The sequence below is a fragment of the Lutjanus erythropterus genome, chromosome 12 (genome assembly GCF_056507025.1).
Source record: "Lutjanus erythropterus isolate fLutEry1 chromosome 12, fLutEry1.hap2, whole genome shotgun sequence".
NCBI classification, from domain to species: Eukaryota; Metazoa; Chordata; class Actinopteri; order Lutjaniformes; family Lutjanidae; genus Lutjanus; species Lutjanus erythropterus.
This window is the reverse complement of record NC_139328.1, coordinates 32,886,292-32,907,749: the sequence shown is the minus strand read 5'-3', so window position 1 is coordinate 32,907,749 and position 21,458 is coordinate 32,886,292. Positions and strand designations below refer to the sequence as shown.

General features: G+C 38.5%; 1 protein-coding gene across 1 annotated transcript in view; it reads left to right on the top strand.

Moving 5' to 3' along the window:
• Positions 1–21,458, top strand: part of LOC146318276 (astrotactin-1-like) — a 425,337-nt gene that overhangs the window by 242,116 nt on the left and 161,763 nt on the right. The window contains exon 12 of the mRNA XM_084732515.1: positions 6,759–6,909. Coding sequence (XP_084588641.1) covers positions 6,759–6,909 — 151 coding nt within the window. The remainder of the gene's footprint in view (positions 1–6,758; positions 6,910–21,458) is intronic.

Here is a 21,458-nt window from a genome sequence, read left to right as displayed (position 1 = left end):
TGAAAACAACGTAACAAGACAGAAACAATGTACAAGACGTTACAAGACAAAAAAAAACATAAGATGTAACAAGATGATAGCAAGCCAAAACAACGTAAAACATGATAAAAAAGACAAAAAATAACATAGAAGACGTAGCAAGACAAAAACAGTGTAAAAGATGTGACAAGACAAAAACAGCGTAAAAGATGTGACAAGACGAAAACAACGTAAAAGATGTGAGCAGACAAAACCACGTAAAAGACATAACAAGATAAAAACGATGTGAAAGACATAAGACGAAAAAGATGTAGGCACAGAGGGAGACTTGAGCGTAGAGATAAGACGAGGGTCAGTTAACTTTGCACTGAAACAGCTGGGAGCGTCCTTTGGAGGGCAATTTTTTACTTTTATACTTGAGTACATTTCTAAACCTGTACTTTTCTCACTTTTACTTGAGTAGAGAAGCTGAATCGGTGTTCTACTTTTAGTCTTCTTTATACACAAGTATCTGCACGTCTGCCTGAGTAAAGAACGTGTGAATTTTTTTTTCTCATCTGCATTTGGTCTGTATAAAAGAAAACTAAGTGGATATTATTAAAGAAAAGAACTTTTGTACGTCTCCTACACTGAATATCAAACACATGAAAACACTTATCTACCTTTACACTAAGATTTTTCATTCTGTTCATTGTTGATGACAATTTCTACATCTGTCTGAAATGAATAACTAAGGAAAGCAAGTAAATTGCAGGGTATAACTTGGTATTTAAACCTTGAGGGTATGTTTCAGTGGTAAATGGGCTGAATGAATGGTTCTTTATACTGTTTGTTTTGACGTACATTTACTTCTAACCCTCCTATTGTTGAGCTATCCATGTTAATGGTGCCCATAATTGAGGCTTACATTTATTGCCTCTTTCAGCTGCAGACAGCTGTGACAAAATGTTAAATATATTGCAGGAAGTACTTATAGCTCATTCATTTTAAGCACGGCCCACATATAGTTTGTCAAAACCATCAGTGTTATTCTAAGCCAGATGTGTTTGTAATATGAAGAACATGTCTCTTGCTGGAACTACTTTTCCAGTATATGAATGGATGTAATTTCTCAAAAGACAGTGTAATTAACTGCAATTCATTATTTTTGATGTTTACATAGTTATTGCCTTAGGGCATTTTACTTTTTTTAAATGAAGTAGCTCATTCTAATGGTTTAATAAAGCAATTGTGTACTGTGATGCTGATTGTAACATTAGTTTAGTCAGATAAACATTTCACTTGTCTGTCATTTTAATTAGATAATACATGTGAAGGCAATGCCAAATCCAATTATGAGAATTTCCTGGTTTAAAGCCCCTGAACACTTTAAGATAACAATAATTTGTCTATTACAGTACATATTGACTAAATAAGCAAAAAAATCTTCCGTTATTTATTTATTTTTAAAGTTTAACAATCAAAAACTTATCAAATATGCTTCATAAGGACTGAGTGAATGCGGTTTGATCAGATTGTATTAACAAAGGCAGACAACCCACTGAATATTATCACGGTCTGGTTTACACAGAAGATGCACGCAACTTTGTGATGTCATCTTGTCCCAAATGAGCCCCACCCACTTGAAACGAGTGTTAAAAACAGGGAGAAAAGTACAGATCCAGGAATCTCTTATATGAAAAAATCCAAACTGTCCAAACTTTGGCAAAAAATTGTGTGTTCATGAAGGAACCCATCCTTCATAGTAAGAGGCTGATTAAGAAAAAGTATCTTCAGGGCCTTTAATAACTGTAGACAACAAAAATGCTATTACTTATACTGTAGTTTTGTCAAAATCGGTTCATTTCTCCTTTCATGCAACACATTATTTGACATTTAAACATCTACTGATCATATTGAATTGATATTGATAAACTCAATAGGATAACTTTCTGGTTACCACCTGACCTTTAGACCCCTTTTACACCTGATACTGACATACAGTCAGTGTCTCGGTCAGTGTGGATCTTAATGTTTTATCTGGATAAAGAAAAATGCATGTGACACACACACAGACACACACACACACACACACACACACACACAGGTCCACGTTTGCAAACCAGCACCCACAAAGCTGTGGGTCCATTACCTGCAATTACCTGCCTGGGACCGTTAATATAAGTTCTGCGGCCCAGCCTGCGCCTACGGTTGTTGATGTGTTTCCATAGTGACGACGAGCTTGGCCTGCGGCTATAAAAAGCTAATACCTTCTGGTACTTTTTACAAGCAGCAAAGCCCCTGACATCGCTCTCTGATCACACCAGATTTCTCCCAAACATCCAACTTCACAATGGTTCACCCACAATTAGGTGTTCTTCACTGCCTCACTGATTTTTACCATCAGCTAGTGTGCATCGCTGTCAGATCAACCAGTGACGTCCCATTTTTTGGCAGGGCGAGGGGGCAAAAGTTGTGTAGTAGGGTTTCACAATAAAATCGTAGCTATTATTGTGATTATATCCTGATTATGATATCATTAACATATTTAAATGTGAAAAATACTGCACAATCATTTTCATTTCTGATTACTCCATGGAAAAACATATTATTGTATTGTATATGTGTTATATCATTGTTCTCACTCACTGCCCACCTCCAATTAGTTCATTTTACTCATGGCTGTGCCCATTTTTTTTTAATACAACTTTTTTGAGCATTAGTCAGTGGATACCCACGCATACCTGATCCAGTACAGAACTCAGGTGTAAAACCCTCATTTCCTGTTTTTTCTCTACTCAACACCCCTTAAAAAAGGCATAAAATGCTGAAAAAACAGATCATCCTGCAGACAGCCTGTCAATGTATACATAATGCACTGTAACTACAATCATATCAGATTGGATTGAAGTGATCAGACCTCAGCGGCGGTAAATTAAGTCTGCACATTCTTAAGAAAATCACCATCTTGCTCAAACTAGTCCAGCAGAATGACTCCTTCCTCAACAAAGAAAAACTGAGCAAAACCTCTTCCGTATGTGTGCTGTATGTTGAAAAATCTGCCGGCTCTGCCTACCTAATCAACATTTGAAGATCCAAACGCAATGCGGGCATAATCACAATAATGAGAACGCTTATTAATACCAGGTGTGAATACAAAGCCTCTTGATCAGATGCCATTCCCGTGATCATGTATTTAGTTATTGAGAGAAAATTAAGCATTCACAGTTGGGGAGGAAGTATTCGAATCTGTAGAACATTCTCTGATACAAGTCCTGCACTGAATATGTTACTTAATATAAGTTAAAAAATGTGCAAATATAATCAGAAAAATGTACTTAAAATTTTAAAAGTAAAAATACCCAATTAAAAAGAATTTCCCTGTGACTGTTGTACTATTTATTATATTAGTGGTTTTCAAACTGAGGTCTGGGATACAGGGGTTCTTTTGTGGGTTGTAGGGAGAATAAAATATTTTAATTTCAGACTCAGAATAATCAAGTCAAGGCTCTGAAGCCTGGCTAAAGCCTTAAAGAGATAGTTCACCCACAAATAAAATGTCATTCAGTATCTACTGACCCCTGTGCTGATGTGAGGATGGGTGAAGATCTCCAGGTCACAAAACACTCCCAGAGCTTCAGCAATAAACAGCGTTCAGCCAAATTCAGTACAATCAAGTGAACAATGTTCAGATTTAAAATGTTAGAATAGAAACCAAAAAAAAAACACAAAATGTCTCCATACTGCTCCTGTGGTGTAATCCAAGTGTCCGTAAGCCACAGCATTAAAATTTGACCCAAAAAGACACCATTTACACCATGTTTTTAGCCTAAATATCAAAATATCAACTGTAACCTCTCGCGACACCTTCACATCTGTGTTTACATGTTACCTGGAAGCAACTCAGACAACAGAGCGAGGTCTGCTCAGAAATAGTGACTTGTTCTGTACAGAGTTGACTTTGCAAACTTTCAACAAAGAAAAATGTCAGAGGACTTCAACACAGAAAAGGAACATCATTTCTTTGCTGCACCTGCGCCATTCAGGCGAGAGCCTGTGTACCTGCTTCAGTCATGTGCACACGGATCAGATCTGAGAGGCTACAGTTGACATTTAGGTTAAAAACATGGTGTAAATGGTGTCTTTTTGGGTCAGATTTTAATGTTGTGGCTTATGGACAGTTGGATTACACCACACGAGCAGTATGGAGACATTTTGTGTTTTTTTTTTATGTTCTTTTTTACATTTTAAAACTGGTCACCATTCACTTCAGTTGTACTGGATTTGGCTGCAACGCTGTTTTCCACTGAAAACCCATCCTCACATCAGCACAGGGGTGAGTAGATATTGAGTGACATTTCATTTTTGGGTGAACTATCTCTTTAAGGTCTTAACTTGGCAAGAGTGTAAAAATAAAGTTGCCAGGCAATGATGACTCACCTCTTTAACAGCAAAACTGAAATTATATGGTGTTTATAATTTAGCCAATATAATACTCAGAACTCTTTTGTGTTTTGGAAATTCGATAAAATAATGTTAGAATAAATTGTACACCCATTTAGGAAAAGTAAGGGTCTTATAGTTACATAGGTTTAATTTCAACAACACTGCAAAGTTTAAACTGCCTCGGTAGTTCAAGTGTTAAAGTTGCTGTAGAAAGTAATGGTCTCCTCCTGAATTATTAAATAATTTTTAATAGCTCCATTATGAAAACTTTAATTATTACTATTACTACAACCTTTTATCTTTATTTCTGGGGGATTCTTAGCTTGTTTTTTGTAATTTTTTAATTTGTTTTTATTACGTTTTTTGCTTCATTTTGTTTTAACTGCCTGATTTTACTTGTCCCACTCTGGAAATGTTGTTTTAGCAACATTTTGTAACTTTGTTTTTAAAAATCGCTGCATAAATAAAGTTTATTATTACTGTTATTATATTGAGTCTGAGGTTGTAATTAGTCCGAGGAGATCCAGGATGGGTGAAAATTGGTCTGACCGTGTGGGTGGCCAGACGTAGCTGCAGGGCAAATGAAACATGAACTTGCAGATTCATCCGACTGAAGAAATACATGCTCCCAGAAGAATGTACCCTTAAAATGCCTTAAGAGGAGCAAAGTAGCGAGTATGATGATCAGTCTTTACATCACTGCCAGATTTTGGTATGTAATGAATCTTGTTGTAGCCTCAAAGAGCCACCAAACATGGTTATAAACCTTTTTTTTTGTTTAGTGTGATATTTAAAGGTAAATTGTGTTGCACACAATCGTTGGATGTGTCTCGACTGTAATTGCAGTTCCCAAATAATTTAGCATTCACACTTGCTGTGAGTTTCATCATCTGCTGGGGCTCTGTTCAATAGGTCCCCTCTGAATAAATGACAACAAAGCAATGGGCAATTATAATAGAAAAATTGGTTTGTGAGATAACATCAAGTTGCCTGTGAAGGGAAGGAAACTCGCTGTGTTTTCTCACAGGGGAGAGCAAGGGAGTACAGGGAGTTGAAGGGAAAAAAAACAAAAAACTATTCTTGTGAGTGCCTGAGAGGTCATCATTTTCTCTACCAAGGCGAAGGTTCATGGCAACGCTATTACACCAGTTCTTGTTTATCATCAGCGGCACTATTTCTCAGCAGAAATAGCTCTGTGATTTAGATTCTGTTGGAAAACGCTGAGGTGCTCTCTGCGTCTCCACCCGTCTCGAATGCTGCTGTCCTTCCGGTGGATGATCTGCTTATTGACCTTGCGAGAGGTTTACGGGGGAAAAATCACAGAAAACACAAAGCGACTGCTCAGAGCAAGGTTAGAGCAGAGATTTCATGGTGCGTTTTTATCTCAGAAGTCTACTACTCTGCATGGTGATTGTGCTGTGAGAAGTCACTTTTTTTCTTTTTTGTTCTTGTGATGATAACGCAGGATGAATTAAACATGCAGGTATTTGTAATTCATGAAAATAGATCTCTTCATTAAGTTAAATAGAGAGACGGGCGTCACATCATTTCTTGCAAAGCAGAGTGTTGAAGCACCGCTTTGACATTTCCTCATCTCCCCCCCCGAGACACATTGAAACATGATCTAAAGAAATGTGAAGATATCTTAATCAATTTTAATGAAAGCAAATTACATATTGCTGACAGCAAGGCATAACTCAATGAGTGCTGAACATCATTCAGAATCATTAGCTTGTTTGAAGGTGATATTTCTTAAACTCATCACAAAGCTATGAATAATTACCAACTTTACTGACACTGAGTAATAGGTGAATTAAAAGTTAGCATTGATGACAACACACAGACTGATAGCATATGTGGTTTAAAGTTATTATACCCTAACATTTCCATGTTAAAATGAGTAAAGGCAGCAGACATATGCTACATGTTTTGTTACGTTCTATACCTCTGATGTTTCTAACAATGTTCAAATGCAGAGAAATACATTATTTATTCAGCTTTTCATTGCTAGCTGCTAGATGCTAGCACTTGCATGAAAAAACAGGATACGTAAGAAGGAGGGTTGGCAAACATGACTAAAGATAACGGAAATAAAACTTAATATATTACCTTTCTGTGAAGATGACCCAATCACTCGAAATGCTGTGCAAATGCTTCCATCTGTGTGTTTCCTGCTAGCCGTTGCTAGCTAGTTGCTAGTTGCTATAACTTCCTGGAGAACATGGGATACATCGTTCATTACCTTTTACCTTGCTATCATTGTATACCAAAATATAATCATTTCTCGGCAGCAGCAACACACAAACACAGGTATGCACAAGTAAACAAGGATCCTCATTTTTTGTCTTCAACAGAGAGGAATTGATGATCAGTTCGTCCTTCGACTCTTTGGAGGTTCTCCTGGACTCGTTCGGACCCGTCAGAGACTGCACCAAGGACAACGGAGGCTGCAGCCGCAACTTCCGTTGTATATCTGACCGCAAGCTGGACTCAACCGGATGTGTGGTGAGTCGTTGCTCTTTTATATAACTCTCACTGGGTGTATGGCAGCCATACACCCAGAGGTGGTGAAAGTACACACTTAACAGATACTTGGAAAAAGACTCCGGTAAAAATATAAGTGTTGATTTAACTTCGTCAGTCATGTAAAAAAGAAAAAGTACAGGCTCTGAAATGTCCAAAAGTAAAAAATCGCCCTCTGAAGGACATGATAGCGGCTGTTTCTCTGCAAAACTGACTGAACCTCACCTTTTCTTGAGTCACCTTCTTGTTTTTGTGACATTGTTTTTTGTCCGGTAACATCTTTTATGTCATTTCAGTCTTGTTATACATCGTTTACATTGTTTTGTCTTTTTTTACGTTGTTTTCATCTCGTTACATCTTGTTATGTTGTTTTCTTTGGTCACATCTCTTGTCATATTCTTCGTATTTCTTTCACATTGTTGTCGTCATCACGTCTTTCACATATGTCATTTTCAGCTTGGTATATCTTAAGTAATTTTAGTCTTGTGACATCCTTTACATCGTTTTTGTCCTGTTATGTCCTTTAACACCATTTGCGTCTTAAGTCTTGTTACATTGTTTTGGTCTTTGGTCACATCTCTGACATCATTTTTGTCTTGTTACTTCTTTTTCGTTGTTTTCTTTGTCACATTTTTAATTTTTGTCTCATGTTTTTTACGTCATTTTTTTTACATCACAACTTAAGTCAATTTAGTCTTGTGTCTTTTACATTTTTTCTGTTATGTCTTGTACATCATGTTGATCTTGTTATAGCTTTTAGTTTCATCCTTCTACATCTTTGTTGTCATGTTACGCCTTGTTATGTCTTTTTAACCTAGTTTTGTCCTGTTACATTATTTTAGTCTTTGGTCACTTCTTTTAGTCATTTTTGTCTCCCTACTTCTTTTACATTGTTTTCATCTTCACGTCTTTCCCATTGTTTTGTCTTATGTCTTTTATTTCATTTTGGTCTTGTTATGTCTTTTATATAGTTTTCTTTATATGTTATGCTTTGTCCATCTTGTTACATCATTACATTGTTTTGGCCTTGTCACATCTCGTACATCATCGTCACATCTTTCACATGGTTTTTAACTTGTTATGTCTTTTACATCATTTTTGCACTGATCGATACACCAAGGAATCATTACAACCATGTAGGTTGACGTCAGCCTTGATGTTGGGAATATGACATGCAATGATGCAAAATAAAAATAACAAATAACTCCTTGCAAATGCATTCAAGCTAAAGTAACGTGCTGGTTTTGAAAATGCAAGGAGCAGAAAGTACAGACATTTGTGTTCAAATGCAGAGAGTAAAAGTGAAAAGTTGTCAGAAATAGAAATACTAAAGTTAAGTGCAGATAGCTGAAAAATCTACATAAGTACAGTAACAAAGTATTTGCACTTAGTTGTTTCACATCTCTACATGCAATAACTCTAAAAGCATGGCCTTTTACTTGAGCTACACTGCATAAATCATATTCAAAGCACTTTATAGTATACTATACAGTCTGTACACATCCTTTAATATCATTGATATAAAATAAGAGCACAACATTCAATGCATCCACCTTGAACACTCCACAGAGCCAAGCTTTAGGGATTCTTGATCTGATTCCCACTCACATGCCCTCCTCACTGTTGCTTCATATTCTAATGTTGTATGAGTATCCTGTTGTGGTCATCAGTGTTAAAGCCCGTCCACCTGTATAAATATTCATGAGTATATCTGCAGGCCAAGATGACCCATAACAAGGACAAGCAGCAGACCCAGCACTCTGTAATGTCTGAGTAGACAGTTTGACATCGCCTCTTGTCTCATATGCCTCTCAGGCCGACAACACATTCATTACCTCCAGGTGGTGCTTAGCAACCAGGAAATGTAGCAGCCAGGTTTGTTTTCTTCTCCATCTGCTCGGGACTCCAGCAATACCGCTCTTGTTATTTGGAGAATCTTAGCGCCGTCTGCTAGTGTTTTGCTTCTCCTAAATCCCCCCCCTTCTATTGATAAGCTGTCAGGCACCACCCCCCTCCCTAACAATTTAATTTCTTTTCAAGTACTTTGATGCACTCGAGTAGAGCCTTTCAGGTGGGCTGGGGAGATGCTATTTATGCAATCCAGAGTGCTTTATCTTATCTCTTATAATGCACCTCCAGGAGAGAGAAACAGCTTGCGAGATGTTTTAATGGGAAAATGTTTCATTTATAGATTAGAGCATATTCATATTTCCAAGCAATTTTACCGTATGTAGATGGTATGGAAAAGATTATCACAGAGGAGCTGGTCAGTGGGCAGACATGTAAAACACACGCTGAAGTACATTTAATCATCACTATCTGACTTCAATCACTACGGCTAAGATTAGAGGCTGAAATTAGCTTTCTGTACACTGTAAAACAAGCAGGAATTAAGGGAAATACATTATAATATAACCTGTTCTTATGTGGCTTTAACCCACTAATTTCAAATAAATGACATCATGACATCCACCCGTCAATCAGCCTTCAAGATTCGTTTAGTTAGCTAGCTAGCAATGTCATGGAACGTTGCGGCTTGACACGCCCACTTTTCTTTGTTCAAATCAAATTCCTCCCAATGTTATATCCCACCTTCTGCCAGAAACATGTTCAACACATTAGCAGACTTCCCATCATGCATTGTTGGAGCGTTAAAATTGGAGCTTTTTACCACTGAGACAGGGCCCAACAAGAAGGGTTATCCACTTGCCTGGGGCAAGTAAAATGACATGTTGGGCAAATAAATCTGGCAAGTCACTTGCTGAGTGATTAAAGAAAAGAATTATTATTACTATTTTGATCATAGATTAATTGTTAAAGTATTTTTTCACTCAAAAGTGGCAGAAATTGCTCTTTTCAGCCTCTCATCTATGGGAAATCACTTTTTTTTTGTTTATTATCATTTTAAACAGAATATCTTTGGCTTTTGGTCCAACAAACAAGACATTTAAAGACATCACCGTGGACTTTCACTTCACTATTTTCTGACATTTTATTGACGTTGCACTCTTAGATTAAACACGATAATAAACTTTAATCTTTGTTGTTATTTGATAATTGCTAAATAATTAAACAGTTTGTACATTAGCAAATAAAAATTGAATTTAGCAAGCAGATTTCTGAGCAGCTTGCCCAACCAGGCAAGTGAAAAAACCATCAACATTGAACCCGGCTCAAACAATGCATGCTGGGATTTTTATTTATTTATATATTTTTGTAGTTTGAATGGAAACTTGTTGTTTTTAACACATATAAAGATTTGTCATGATTGTTTCTTTTTATGATCAGAAAATAACGGTAATCATGATAACAGTTAGTGTGGTACTGAGTCACAACCCTGGTGCACTTAAAATAAATACATTGAGAACAGCTCTGCATGGTCTCTTTGTACTTTGCCTACAAAAACGTAATGTAAAAGAAAATGAAAAGTAAATCTGTCAGCAGCAGTTGACAGTGTGATTCAGCAGTTGTTGATTCAGTTTAATATCCTGCACCTCTTGGGCGTGATCTTGGAAGGCATAAATCATCATCAACTTTTTGTTGATTTTTAGCTTGTTTGATTTTTTTTTTGTTTGTGAGTTTTAAAAAATCATTACAGATCTCAGCCCTCCATTTCTTCTTTGACACCAGAGATTCTGACTTTCTGGCATCAGAAGCATCTTTCCGGTTCTATTTCAGCAGGTTCTCACCTGTTTCTCCCCGTTCTCCAACCTGTACATCCTTACTTTTGTTTTGTTGATCCTGAAACTTGGACTAATCCTGAGTTACAGAAACTTCTTACATGAAGATTTCACTGAATTTTTGATTATCTTAGTTTTTAAGGGAGCTTTGAGGAAAAGAGAGGGCCGCCCTTTCCTAAGCAGCCATCTTGGTTGGGCCAAGATGTGACTCGATTCAGTTTAATATCTTTCAATAGGTTTATTCAGCTTGTTTTCTCAAGTTCAGATGAGTTAACTCAGTTGGTTTTACAATTTCCAAACTCATCATGACTTTGAACTAATTATTAAACCTGAGTTCAATTAAGTCACATTTTTAAGGCAGCAGATGAACTTGTATTTTAATGTCGAACTAGCTTAAGATTATTTACAGTGTATCCATCTGAACAGATTTATATGCTGTTTAGCTGTGGCAGATTCAGTGCCATTTTCCAGTAAGCTCGTCTTTTTTCTAGCGCTGCTATCACAAAGCTGATTTACTATTATGCAGACTTTCTTGAAATTTAAATGCGAGAAGAAACAAGAGTTTCTGAGTTTTACAGGATATTTTACAGTACTAAACAAACCACCAAATGTGACACCGAGCCCAGATTAGATCAAAACTGGACACCATCTCCACAAAACCATTCTCGTTGATGCAACTGCTGCCCCCAGAACAGTGCAGTGGAGCTCTTTTCTAGTCAGAATATGATGGAACTACGGAAATAAAAAAATAAAACAAACATGGAGGAAAGCCTAGCCCTCACTGTGTCCAGGCATTCCTGTCTTTGAACCAGAAACAGACAGTTATTGGGTCCAAAATGCAAAGTTTGCATAGCTTATTGTCCAACAATAATGACTGTCAAGTATTTTTGTGGTCATGAGTCACAAAGTACCCCAATAATGATACATTTTGGAAAGAATGAGTTGAAATATAAAGCAGCATTCCAGTGGATCCAACAGCCACACAAGGACACGAGTCTATTACTGTCCGTCATTCGCTGTCCATTGGACATAATTATCTCCACTCTCCATTAATCCAACAATGTGTGAAGTTGTGCTGGCAGCATAAGAATCTACAGCCATTTAATAGCTCTGTTAGGCTGTTTAGGCACAGCAGCGCTTTGAACCAAATGCTAACTGCTAATTAGCACTAAACAGCTGATACTATTGGAAATGACTTATTGTGGGTATTTATTCACAAACCAAAGTACTGGACCAATTGCAGTTTTGATCTGATGATGCAACTAGAGGGAAAATGAGGTGATCACCAAAGTGATCAGTTTTCATTCTCTGGTGACCATGGATGTCCCCGCCAAATCCATCTGATAGCTGCAGAGATGTTACATTTCAGTCTGGACTAAAGGGACGGAAGCCCAGGGGACATCACCATCCCTTAAGCCACGGCATTCATGTCGAGCTGCACGCTTATTTCTAAAAAGTGACTTGAGATCATGATTCTCTCGCATGATTCTTATTTTTTAAACAAAAACATTTATTGCAGTCTTAGATGTGTGCCGTTCTGATCCAGTACAATTCTTATCAGATTCAGTGATTATCTCCTCACGATCCTCGAGCTCTCTCTCAGTCTGTGTGCTGAAAAAACCTCTGCACAGCCCTGGCTCTGTAAATTGGACATAAAGTGGCACAGACCGAGCCACACAACACTATCCCAGACAATCAGCAACTTTTTAACAGGTAATTACTAACTGTATTGGAATACATTTAACGACTGACAGCAGAATGACACGAATAAGGAAGAGAAATTGGAAAAATGACTGAGTTGTATATGTGAATGTTGTATCAACAGTGCGTGTGTGTGTGATTGATATAGCATCTAGAATTGTTCTGAAGCCCATAGGGCCAGGCACAGCAAGTTTATTTATATAGCACAATTCAGACACAAGACATTTCAAGGTGCTTTATGAAAGCATAGAAATACATTAAAATAAAATGCTAACAGAATTTTAAAATTTCATTTGAGATCATAAAAATAAAAAGCTAAAAGCAAGCTAATAAATTATTTAAACATAACAGAAATTGCATTTAAAAACATAACATTAAAGCGATCGCAAACAAATATAAAAATAATAGCTACCGATTATTGTAACAAGAAGTTATGTATCTACTTCACTGGAGAGCTGCAGTAAACAGTCATGTTTTAAGCCTTGATTTAAATGCCGACCTCAGGTATTTAGGAAGTAAGTAACCCGCAATTTCCACCAGGCACGTCTGCGTCATGTTACTTCCGCGCCGCTGCAGCAGGAGCGATCTGAGGCCACTCTAGTCCCAAAAGCGGCTCTCAGTTCCGCTTCAAATATGCGGCAAGTCGATTTTTGACGGATGCCGCATCACTTAGCACGGAGCAGATCGAACATGTGGGAAGTCAGATGCAGAAAAGACAGGGAGAATCCGGTTAATTTTCAAAATAAAAGACCCCGTGCAGACTCACGATCATAAAGAAACTATTTAACCATGTAGCCTGCTTATCCATGGTAGAAGCACAAAGTGCAAGGAAAGAGCACTTCCAACAACAAAATCTGAGCAAGTTAACATAATCGGGTGGAAAAATTCTAAAACGCTTCTGAAACGCTGCTGGTAGGGCTTGCAGCCATGTGGAGGATGGATCAGAACTGTGGCAAAGACGTGCCACACTTGGTGAATTCAACCTGTAAGACAAAATGTGAATGCAGCATTACGTGAATGCATGGGACAGTAGCAGTGAAAGAATCGTCATTATATAGAAATAGAATGAGACCTTGTTTAATCGTGCAGCCTGACTTCCTCCTGTAACTATATTGTGACATTCAGCTTACACTATATTTTCTTTTCTTCAGAGATTTGACGACTCATATTCTCATATTTTATCATTCATTTGCTATTTGCGTAGGATGTTGAACAGCTTCTTGAATATCAGCTGTTAGTATTTAGCTAAAGCAATAAAGCTTTTGAGCTTTTTGAAGGCTTAGTCGTGCTGTTAATCCAAAACAAATGCTCAGAAAATCACCTTGTTTATTTCCTGCGGGCTTGTAAATGTCACTAACCTGTTAAATCACCAGGCCGAGCAATTAGATTCCATCACAGATATATTACAGCTGTCAGAAAACGTCGTGGCTCCTGTCACATCACAATGTCGGTCAAGCCGCTGTGGTTCAGCCACGAAGGTCTATCACAAATATCTCACTTGATAGTGTGACTCGCCAGCAGATAGGAGTTGGATCCTGTGAATAATAATGAATCCGCTGGGTTGCAACAACATTGCACCGGAATGTCAGAGACCAAAATATCCGTCCAATTTCCATCTCACATGGAGAGATGACAGAGTGGAGATTTCAGCCCGGGCTTTGAAGTCTCACAGGATTTTGATTATGTTTTACTTATTTAACACATTCATGTTTTCTTTCCCGTTCTTCCCGCGTGAGGGAAAAGTCCAGATATTCTGCCGCGATATTCTTTCTTTCCATATAATTACTGGATGCTTTTAAACAACAGCTTGTATTCACCAGCATCTAGAGGGCAGCTTCTTCATGTTGCACTTTGTTGCAAATCCTTGCCAAAAGCGCCAGCAAAAAAAAAAAAAAAATCCAATTTCTTCTCCCTGAAATTAGTCTCACTTGGATCCAAAAAGAAACAGTGAAAAGACTTCTTGCCAACGCTTTGAGGTGTCATGAGACTCTCCTTTTGTATTCCATTAATTATTTATTGTCCTGTTATATTTCCATCCCTTGAGCATGGTGAAGAATACTGTGATATTTTTCTAAGAACCTTTGCGAGAAAAGAACAAAGTGAATGTCTGTACTTACTTATAGCACTTATCCCTTAATGTTTCTGTTTTCCCATCATTTGTGAACGTTCACAGGCCTCCACTGTAACCACACATGAAACAGAAATTCATACAAAGAATAAATCTATTATTTCACTCTTCAGGAGGTGAAAAATATGTAAAACGAGATGAAAGTGATTATAAAAGCAGGCAAGAGACGTGGAGCCGCTTTCCAAAATAGATCACCGGTCGCCGATCAAAAAATTCAAAGTAGCTCAAAGTACTTGACTGTACATTTCACTGTAATTTTATTGTAAAACTTTGTGGCTTTACATGCCGTCATAAACAAGAAGCAGGCTGTAATGATGAGTCAGAGAAATGTGTCTGCTTTTTGCAGTATCCTGCAGGATGATGCCGGTTTTATTAAAACATTCCAACAACATTTATCTCCCTTTTCCATCAGTGTACTTTTTTATGTATTTCTGTCTTTCTAAATATAGAAATGTACAGACTCAAATCCTCCACAGTATCATAACAGTTACAGTGGGCCTGTTCTTTAAACTGCATTTGAACTGTGTATTACGTTATAAAACCAATTTTACATTTGTTTTTAGCTGCACTGCTGAACGCTAACAGAAGGACAGTAATTTAGCGTGTGAGGGGAATGCAAAATGAACACACTAACAGCTGTCATAAGTCAGCAAACGTCCAACAACAAAGCACTTCTATGTACATGAAACAGAACTTATAGTCGTACAGTGATGGTATAGTCAAAGAAAGTGTCCCCTTTCTGTCCACGTAGGACACTGGTTCATGAACTGGGGGGCGCAGAGGCACTGCAGAGAGGACATAGATGACCAGGGGAGAAATATAAAGTGAAACAAAGTTTTATGTAGGGTAAATAAACCAACAAGAGTTTGCAGATGTTATCATGCTGACTTTTATTTCACTAAAATTAAACTTGAAACCTTTTTATCAATTGCTTCCCCAATTATTGTTAGTCATTGATAGTAATGGGGGTGGGGGGTGTTCAGCTTCTGAAGGGGGGGGTGGCATTACAGAAATAGTTTGTGAACCACTGATGTAGGGCGTCCATCAGATGTAGTCTTTCTCGCCGTTCTTCGCTTTTCACAAAACATGTAAACAAACAGGGTTGCCATGGACATAATAACGCACACTGACGTTACAACCCCAAAATGCAGGTTTTTCAATATCTTTACTTGGCAGGAGTTTTCAGAAAGCTCAGTTTTTAGTGGCCTAAAATGTAGACTGTCTGCGGACGACAGACCCAAATGCATAGAAAAAGCAACGTTTTAAAAAAATACCCGTGTAGGTGTCACTCATGCCCCTGTTGCAGCATCAGAACTACCCAAATGGTCAAAATTAACACAAAATGGACCAACTACACATGCTGTATTTTTTCCAGCTGGATTTGTGCATGTTTCTTATCAAACAGCCTCACTAGTCCTCCAGTTGGCCTGCTACCTGAAGTGGACTTGCACTTTCATCCTGTCATATTTCTACATACACGTACGTAGTATGAGTCGTACTTCATTGCTGACGCACAAATGTTGGGATAAGTGCAGTTTGTAATCAACTGGATTTAATATAAATTTGTGTGGAAAAATTCTGGGCTTCCGATGATCAGATGCAAAACACATATGTATTCAGTACGAGCAGAACCTCAAAGATCACTGATATTAATACTTTTTGTTGTTTAAGTAATCCTGGGCGGGGATAACGTTCCCCAGCCACCATTGGGGAAACAACACGATCTGGGGACTCATCCAAGATTTAAAAAATTATTTATTGTATGTTTTTCCATGATTTTGAGACCTAATTTTACATACGTAGCCATTTTTGAATCGTACAAATTTGGCTGGGTGGTTAATGACACATTTCTGTGATGTGACAAACTCATTACACACATTTATTATTGCTTTACTCGACCTTTAACCATGTTATATTATGAACCTGATTAATATAAAGTGAGCAGTAATAAGACCAAACCAAAGAGCCAGGGAGCTGTTGTACTGTTCTCATTATAATTCATGTTTACGACCTGCAAACAAGCTAGGAACTGCATTCTTTTGATAAGGCATCAGTTGAATTTGGCTGCTTTTACCTCAGTATTCCAGTGAGACATCAATCAAAGCCCTCCCGTCCCCTTCAGCTGCTCCATCCTCAGCTTCTGCTGGACTTGCTGCTCCGTCCCACTGAGGCTCTCTGATTGTTAAAAAAAAAAAAAAAAAAAAAAAAAAAAAAGAATTCTCTGCCTTTTATTACCATCCCATTGGCTTTTCATTTTCTATTTTTGCTCCTCGTTTTTATTTTCAGGTTATTGACTCCTCTTCCATTAATGATACAAATCGACCCACAAGTTTAAGCGGTATTGCAGTTTAATGAGCAATAAACGGCATTTCACAGTCAAACGGTTGCCTCGCTGAGTGTCTTGAGCTCGTACCACTTCCTTAGTGAGTGTTTCTCCCCGGCATCTCTCCTTTTCTCTCTGAAGCTCGGTGCTCTCATCCCAGGCCCCGCGTTCCTCTGAGCTCTCCTTCATTTGCCGTATCTACCCGGCAGTCAGGCCCAGACGCCGCTGCTGCCTTAGTAAATCAGGCGGTAATTACGCACAGATTGCGAGCACAAATTGAATGAAAGAGGCAGCAGAAATTCTCCCTGCACTTTTATTTATGTAGATTTGGCCCTGAATGTACACAATTATCAATCACAAAGGAGATGCAGATTGGAAGAGGCAGGTGAGTTTAAGGAATCTTTCAAGTTTTCCAGACAGCTGGGATGTAGATTGCTGTGTGGCTGCAGCCTAATTTGGAGAGATGGCCGCAGTCGTTGCTCATTTAATTGATTTTAAATTCCTATGCCTTAACAATAGCTTATCACAGCCCATAATGGATTGGCATTCACTTTGAATGAGACATGTCATTATTATGCTGTTTATCTAACAACCTCTTAGCATCATTGCAAGTGAGCTAAGTCATTGATCTTCACCCACACCCACACACACATCCCAGTCCTGTCCATCAGCACACGGCACCGCTCCCAGCTGCCGTTGCATATATTACTGTGTGTTTTAGTAATTATCTTGTGACTGTCGAGCTTATAAATGAGCCTCTCATCCGTCTAATCAGGGTGGTAAACTGGCTGGGCCCCAGCGCTCTGATTCCACCCTAATCAATTAACACCTTGTCTGAGTCCGTGCTGCCAGTAGCTGTCCCGTCTGCGTTTAATATCTTCCCTCGCGCGAGAGTCGACTGACGCCGGCGGTCCGCGCTGACCGACCCGCTCCGTCTCGCTGATATATTGCACTCCTGGGGAGAGGCAGCGCTCGGCGCCTCTGGAAGTGAGAGCGTAATAATCACGGGATGATTGTGAGATTAATTAGCTTCGTCTTGTCACTTGTCTCCCCCTGCAAAATGGGGGAAAACAAGGATGCTGTTGACAGAGCGGAAAGCCACCAGGACGGGATGACGAGAAGAGCTGGGCGCCGTCCAAACAAGCACATACAATGCATGCGTGGGACTTAATGTATACAGTAAACCTGCAGTACACAAGGAATGTAGATCATTAGGGCTGTTTTAGTGCGTTTTCCAGCTGTTTGTGTTCTGTGTCTGATTTACAGAGCTCTACTGTGGAGAAAGAAAGGGTTGTGTGTCAGAGGGATAAACAGCCGCATGATTAAGGCTGTTTGTAGTGACAGTACAGTGTGTCCAGAGGGTGGCTGGATTCCTAGTCCTTTATTTGAACCTTTATATGTTCCAGGTTATAAAAAATTACATCTTGTTTTCTCCATGATGGGTTGGACAGTATATAACACTTTATCTAAAGGAGGTTCCACTGCGTGGGAAGAGTGTGTTTGCACATGTGTATCCATGTGTTGCGTTTTTGCTTCAAGAATTATATAGGGAAGAAAAGTGTTACAGTTGTTTTGTTGCAATCAGGCCTAGAAAGTCAAGCCAAGGTCTTTGTTTAGCTGATGGCAAACTCTTTCAAGAATCTTTGAGTTTCAGTGTGTTTGTTTGGAATCTTTATTTTTAAGTCCAGTGCATAAGATTTACTGGAATTCATTGACAGAATATGGCAGATATTGAACAGAATGTTCTTTATTATATTTTCATTAATATATAATCACCTGAAAATAACAATTGTTGCGTTTTCATTACCTTACAAAGAGGCCTTAATATTTACAGATATTATGGTCCTCTTCCATGAGGGCCGCTGTGTTGCACCGCCATGTTTCTACAGTAGCCTACGTGCTTGAAAGGGGAGGGTTAAGGGAGGTGTTTGTAATCAGCAAGCTCACTGCTAGATTACCCGCACAGTAATGAAAAATGTAATCTCTTTATGTGTTGGCCCCAAAGAAAGTCCTATTTCTTGCTGTGTTAGATTTCTTCTTCCTTTTTTATCGTTATCAACTTTTGTTTTACTGTTACCCAGTATCAAGGAAAATCATAATCATTATGTGTGTGTGGATTTTATTGGAGACTTGGATGATTAAGGATATACACTTAGAAGTATGCCAGTAATTTTAAAGTCTCGGCAGGTTGCCTGCTGCAAAACAACAAAAAGACTCGAGGAATTTAATGAGCCAAGTCAAGAAGCAGTCCAGCGCATAAATCCATGGAAAAATTCAATGTGTTGGATTTACATTTTGCTTTTTATACAAATAAAAAAAAAAGTCAATTAGTGAGTTTTAGAAGTACTACAAGGCAGATTTTGGTGGACGGAGCCAGGCTACCATTTTCCCATCTCCAGTCTTCTAATCAGAAGCTGGAGAGTGGTATCAATTTTCTCACCTAACTTTTGGCAAGAAAGCAAATAAGTGGGTTTTGCAAACTGTCAAACTATTCCTTTGAAGGGTAATTCAGGTTTTTTTTTTTAAATGCGTGTTTATCAAAAATGTGGCAAATTCTCACTATGGATCTTGCCAACCTTGCACAGTGCCTCTGTTGTAGAGATTCAGGAGTCATGGACTTTGGCAGAACCACATACAGGCTGTAAGGGCAAACGTTCTGATCTTCAGAGTTTCCAAAAGAACTCTTGATTTTTACATTGATCATTTCAAGCGCTCGTTCTCTCTGAGTGCGACCCAAAGTTTATGTATCCATCAAACTTCTATCGCCACTCATCCTTTGGAAGGTTGCAGGGGGCTGGAGTCGATCCCAGTTGGCAGGGTGCACCCTGGAATAGGTCACTAGTTCATCATAGGGTTGACCCAAAGAGACAAACAACCATTCACACTCATATTCACACGTGGGCAATTCAGATAACTAACCCACATGTAATTGGACCGTGGAGGAAGCACAAGTACCCAGAGAGAACCCATACAAACACAGGGAGAACATACAAACTTTCAAGAACCTTTTTGTTGTGAGGTGACAGTGCTAACCGCTGCACCATCATGCGGCCTTGTTCATTTGGAACTGTGGCGACTGGCTCGCATAACCAAACCTGCTGGCTGATTCTCGTCACACATTGGGTTGATTTGTATGTGTGATGATGTGGGTCACTGTCGATTTAGCCTGTGTAGAGTCGCAGCAAGCAAGAGAACATCCTTGGACTAGGAATTTCAATACTATAATGACAAAATATTGCAATTTTCATTGAGTTTCAGTGAGTTTCAGCTACAAATTCAACCAAATATAAGATCAGACTATCAGCACCCAGTCACATTCCATAATTGTCAAGTAATGTTGAACTTCTAGCTGCTGTAGTGACAGATTTTAACTGATTGTCACACATGTCAAACACGGTAGCAGGCTAGGACACTGAGCAGGGTGTTCAAATAATTTATTAACAACAACTTAATGTGCAAAAAGGCTAACAGGATTGCCAGGCAGAGACAGGTTGAAACCAGATGAGCAGTCCAAGAGGCAAACAATCCAAAATTGGGCAGGTAGGAAATCTCAAATCCAGCAAAACCAGGCAAAGTACAAAGCACAAAGGCAAAGATCCAAAAGGTACACAAGGAAACTCCAGGACGCTTGACGTTACAGACAAAGATGAACTGGGAAAGACACACACTATATACTTTAATAAGGGAGAGGATCACAAGACACAAGTAAAAACACTTAGGAATCAGAAAAGAGGGGAAAACAGCAGTGGGAACAAGAGGAAATACATGAACTTATAAATAAAACAGAAAATAAGTCAGCTAAAACCCAAAACCATGAGACTGACTACTACAAAGCTATATAGAGGAACTGATGTGACAGAAGCACAGATATACTGACTTTTAGTCCACAGTATGGGTCAAACTTAAAGGGATAATTGACCAAAAAAGACAAAATACATAATTTTCCACCGAGCAGTGTGCTATTGAGCCATACAGATGTATTTTTGGTTTGAGTTGCAGAGTTTCGGAGATATCAGCCATAGAGATGTCTTCCTTCTCTCGCACTAAAAAAAAGACATTTGAAAAATTCAAAACCAGTGTCACTTTTCAAAAATCATGACCTAGTTACTCAAGATAATTCACTTTATTGTGAGCAGTTTCATTATCTACTTTCTTTTCTTATATTTCTTATACTGGGGAGAAGGCAGACATTTCCACAACTCTCTCCACTTACTCCTATCATTTCCATTATTATGTAGCATAGATAGCCAATGTCTTGTGACTATTTTCTACTACATTCTCCCCATGAGTAATCGACTGACTTTATGTGTAAAAATCTGTGTGTTTTCATTCCCTTTAATGAAAGAACAGTAATGTACTTTGTGTCCCTTTGTGTTAAATGTTGGCATATAATACTGAGGTACTGGTTCTTCATGTTTTTCAGTGCTTTTACAGCTTTATAATTCAGAAGATAAAACATTAGTACGTATTTCATATCTACCGGGGATGGTTATCTACTTTGTGCTACAATTAGCAGCCTATATTGCTACATAATTCTACCGAAAAGCACAAACCGTAACACAGAGCAGCACCAAAGGGTCCTCTTGTGACAAAGAAGAGATACTTGTCGCTACCCTTCAGTAAAAATCTGTAGAAAACAAAAACAATGAGCCTTACTCATCAACCAGGTGAGAAGTGTTCTTTTTCCTACCACTTGGTG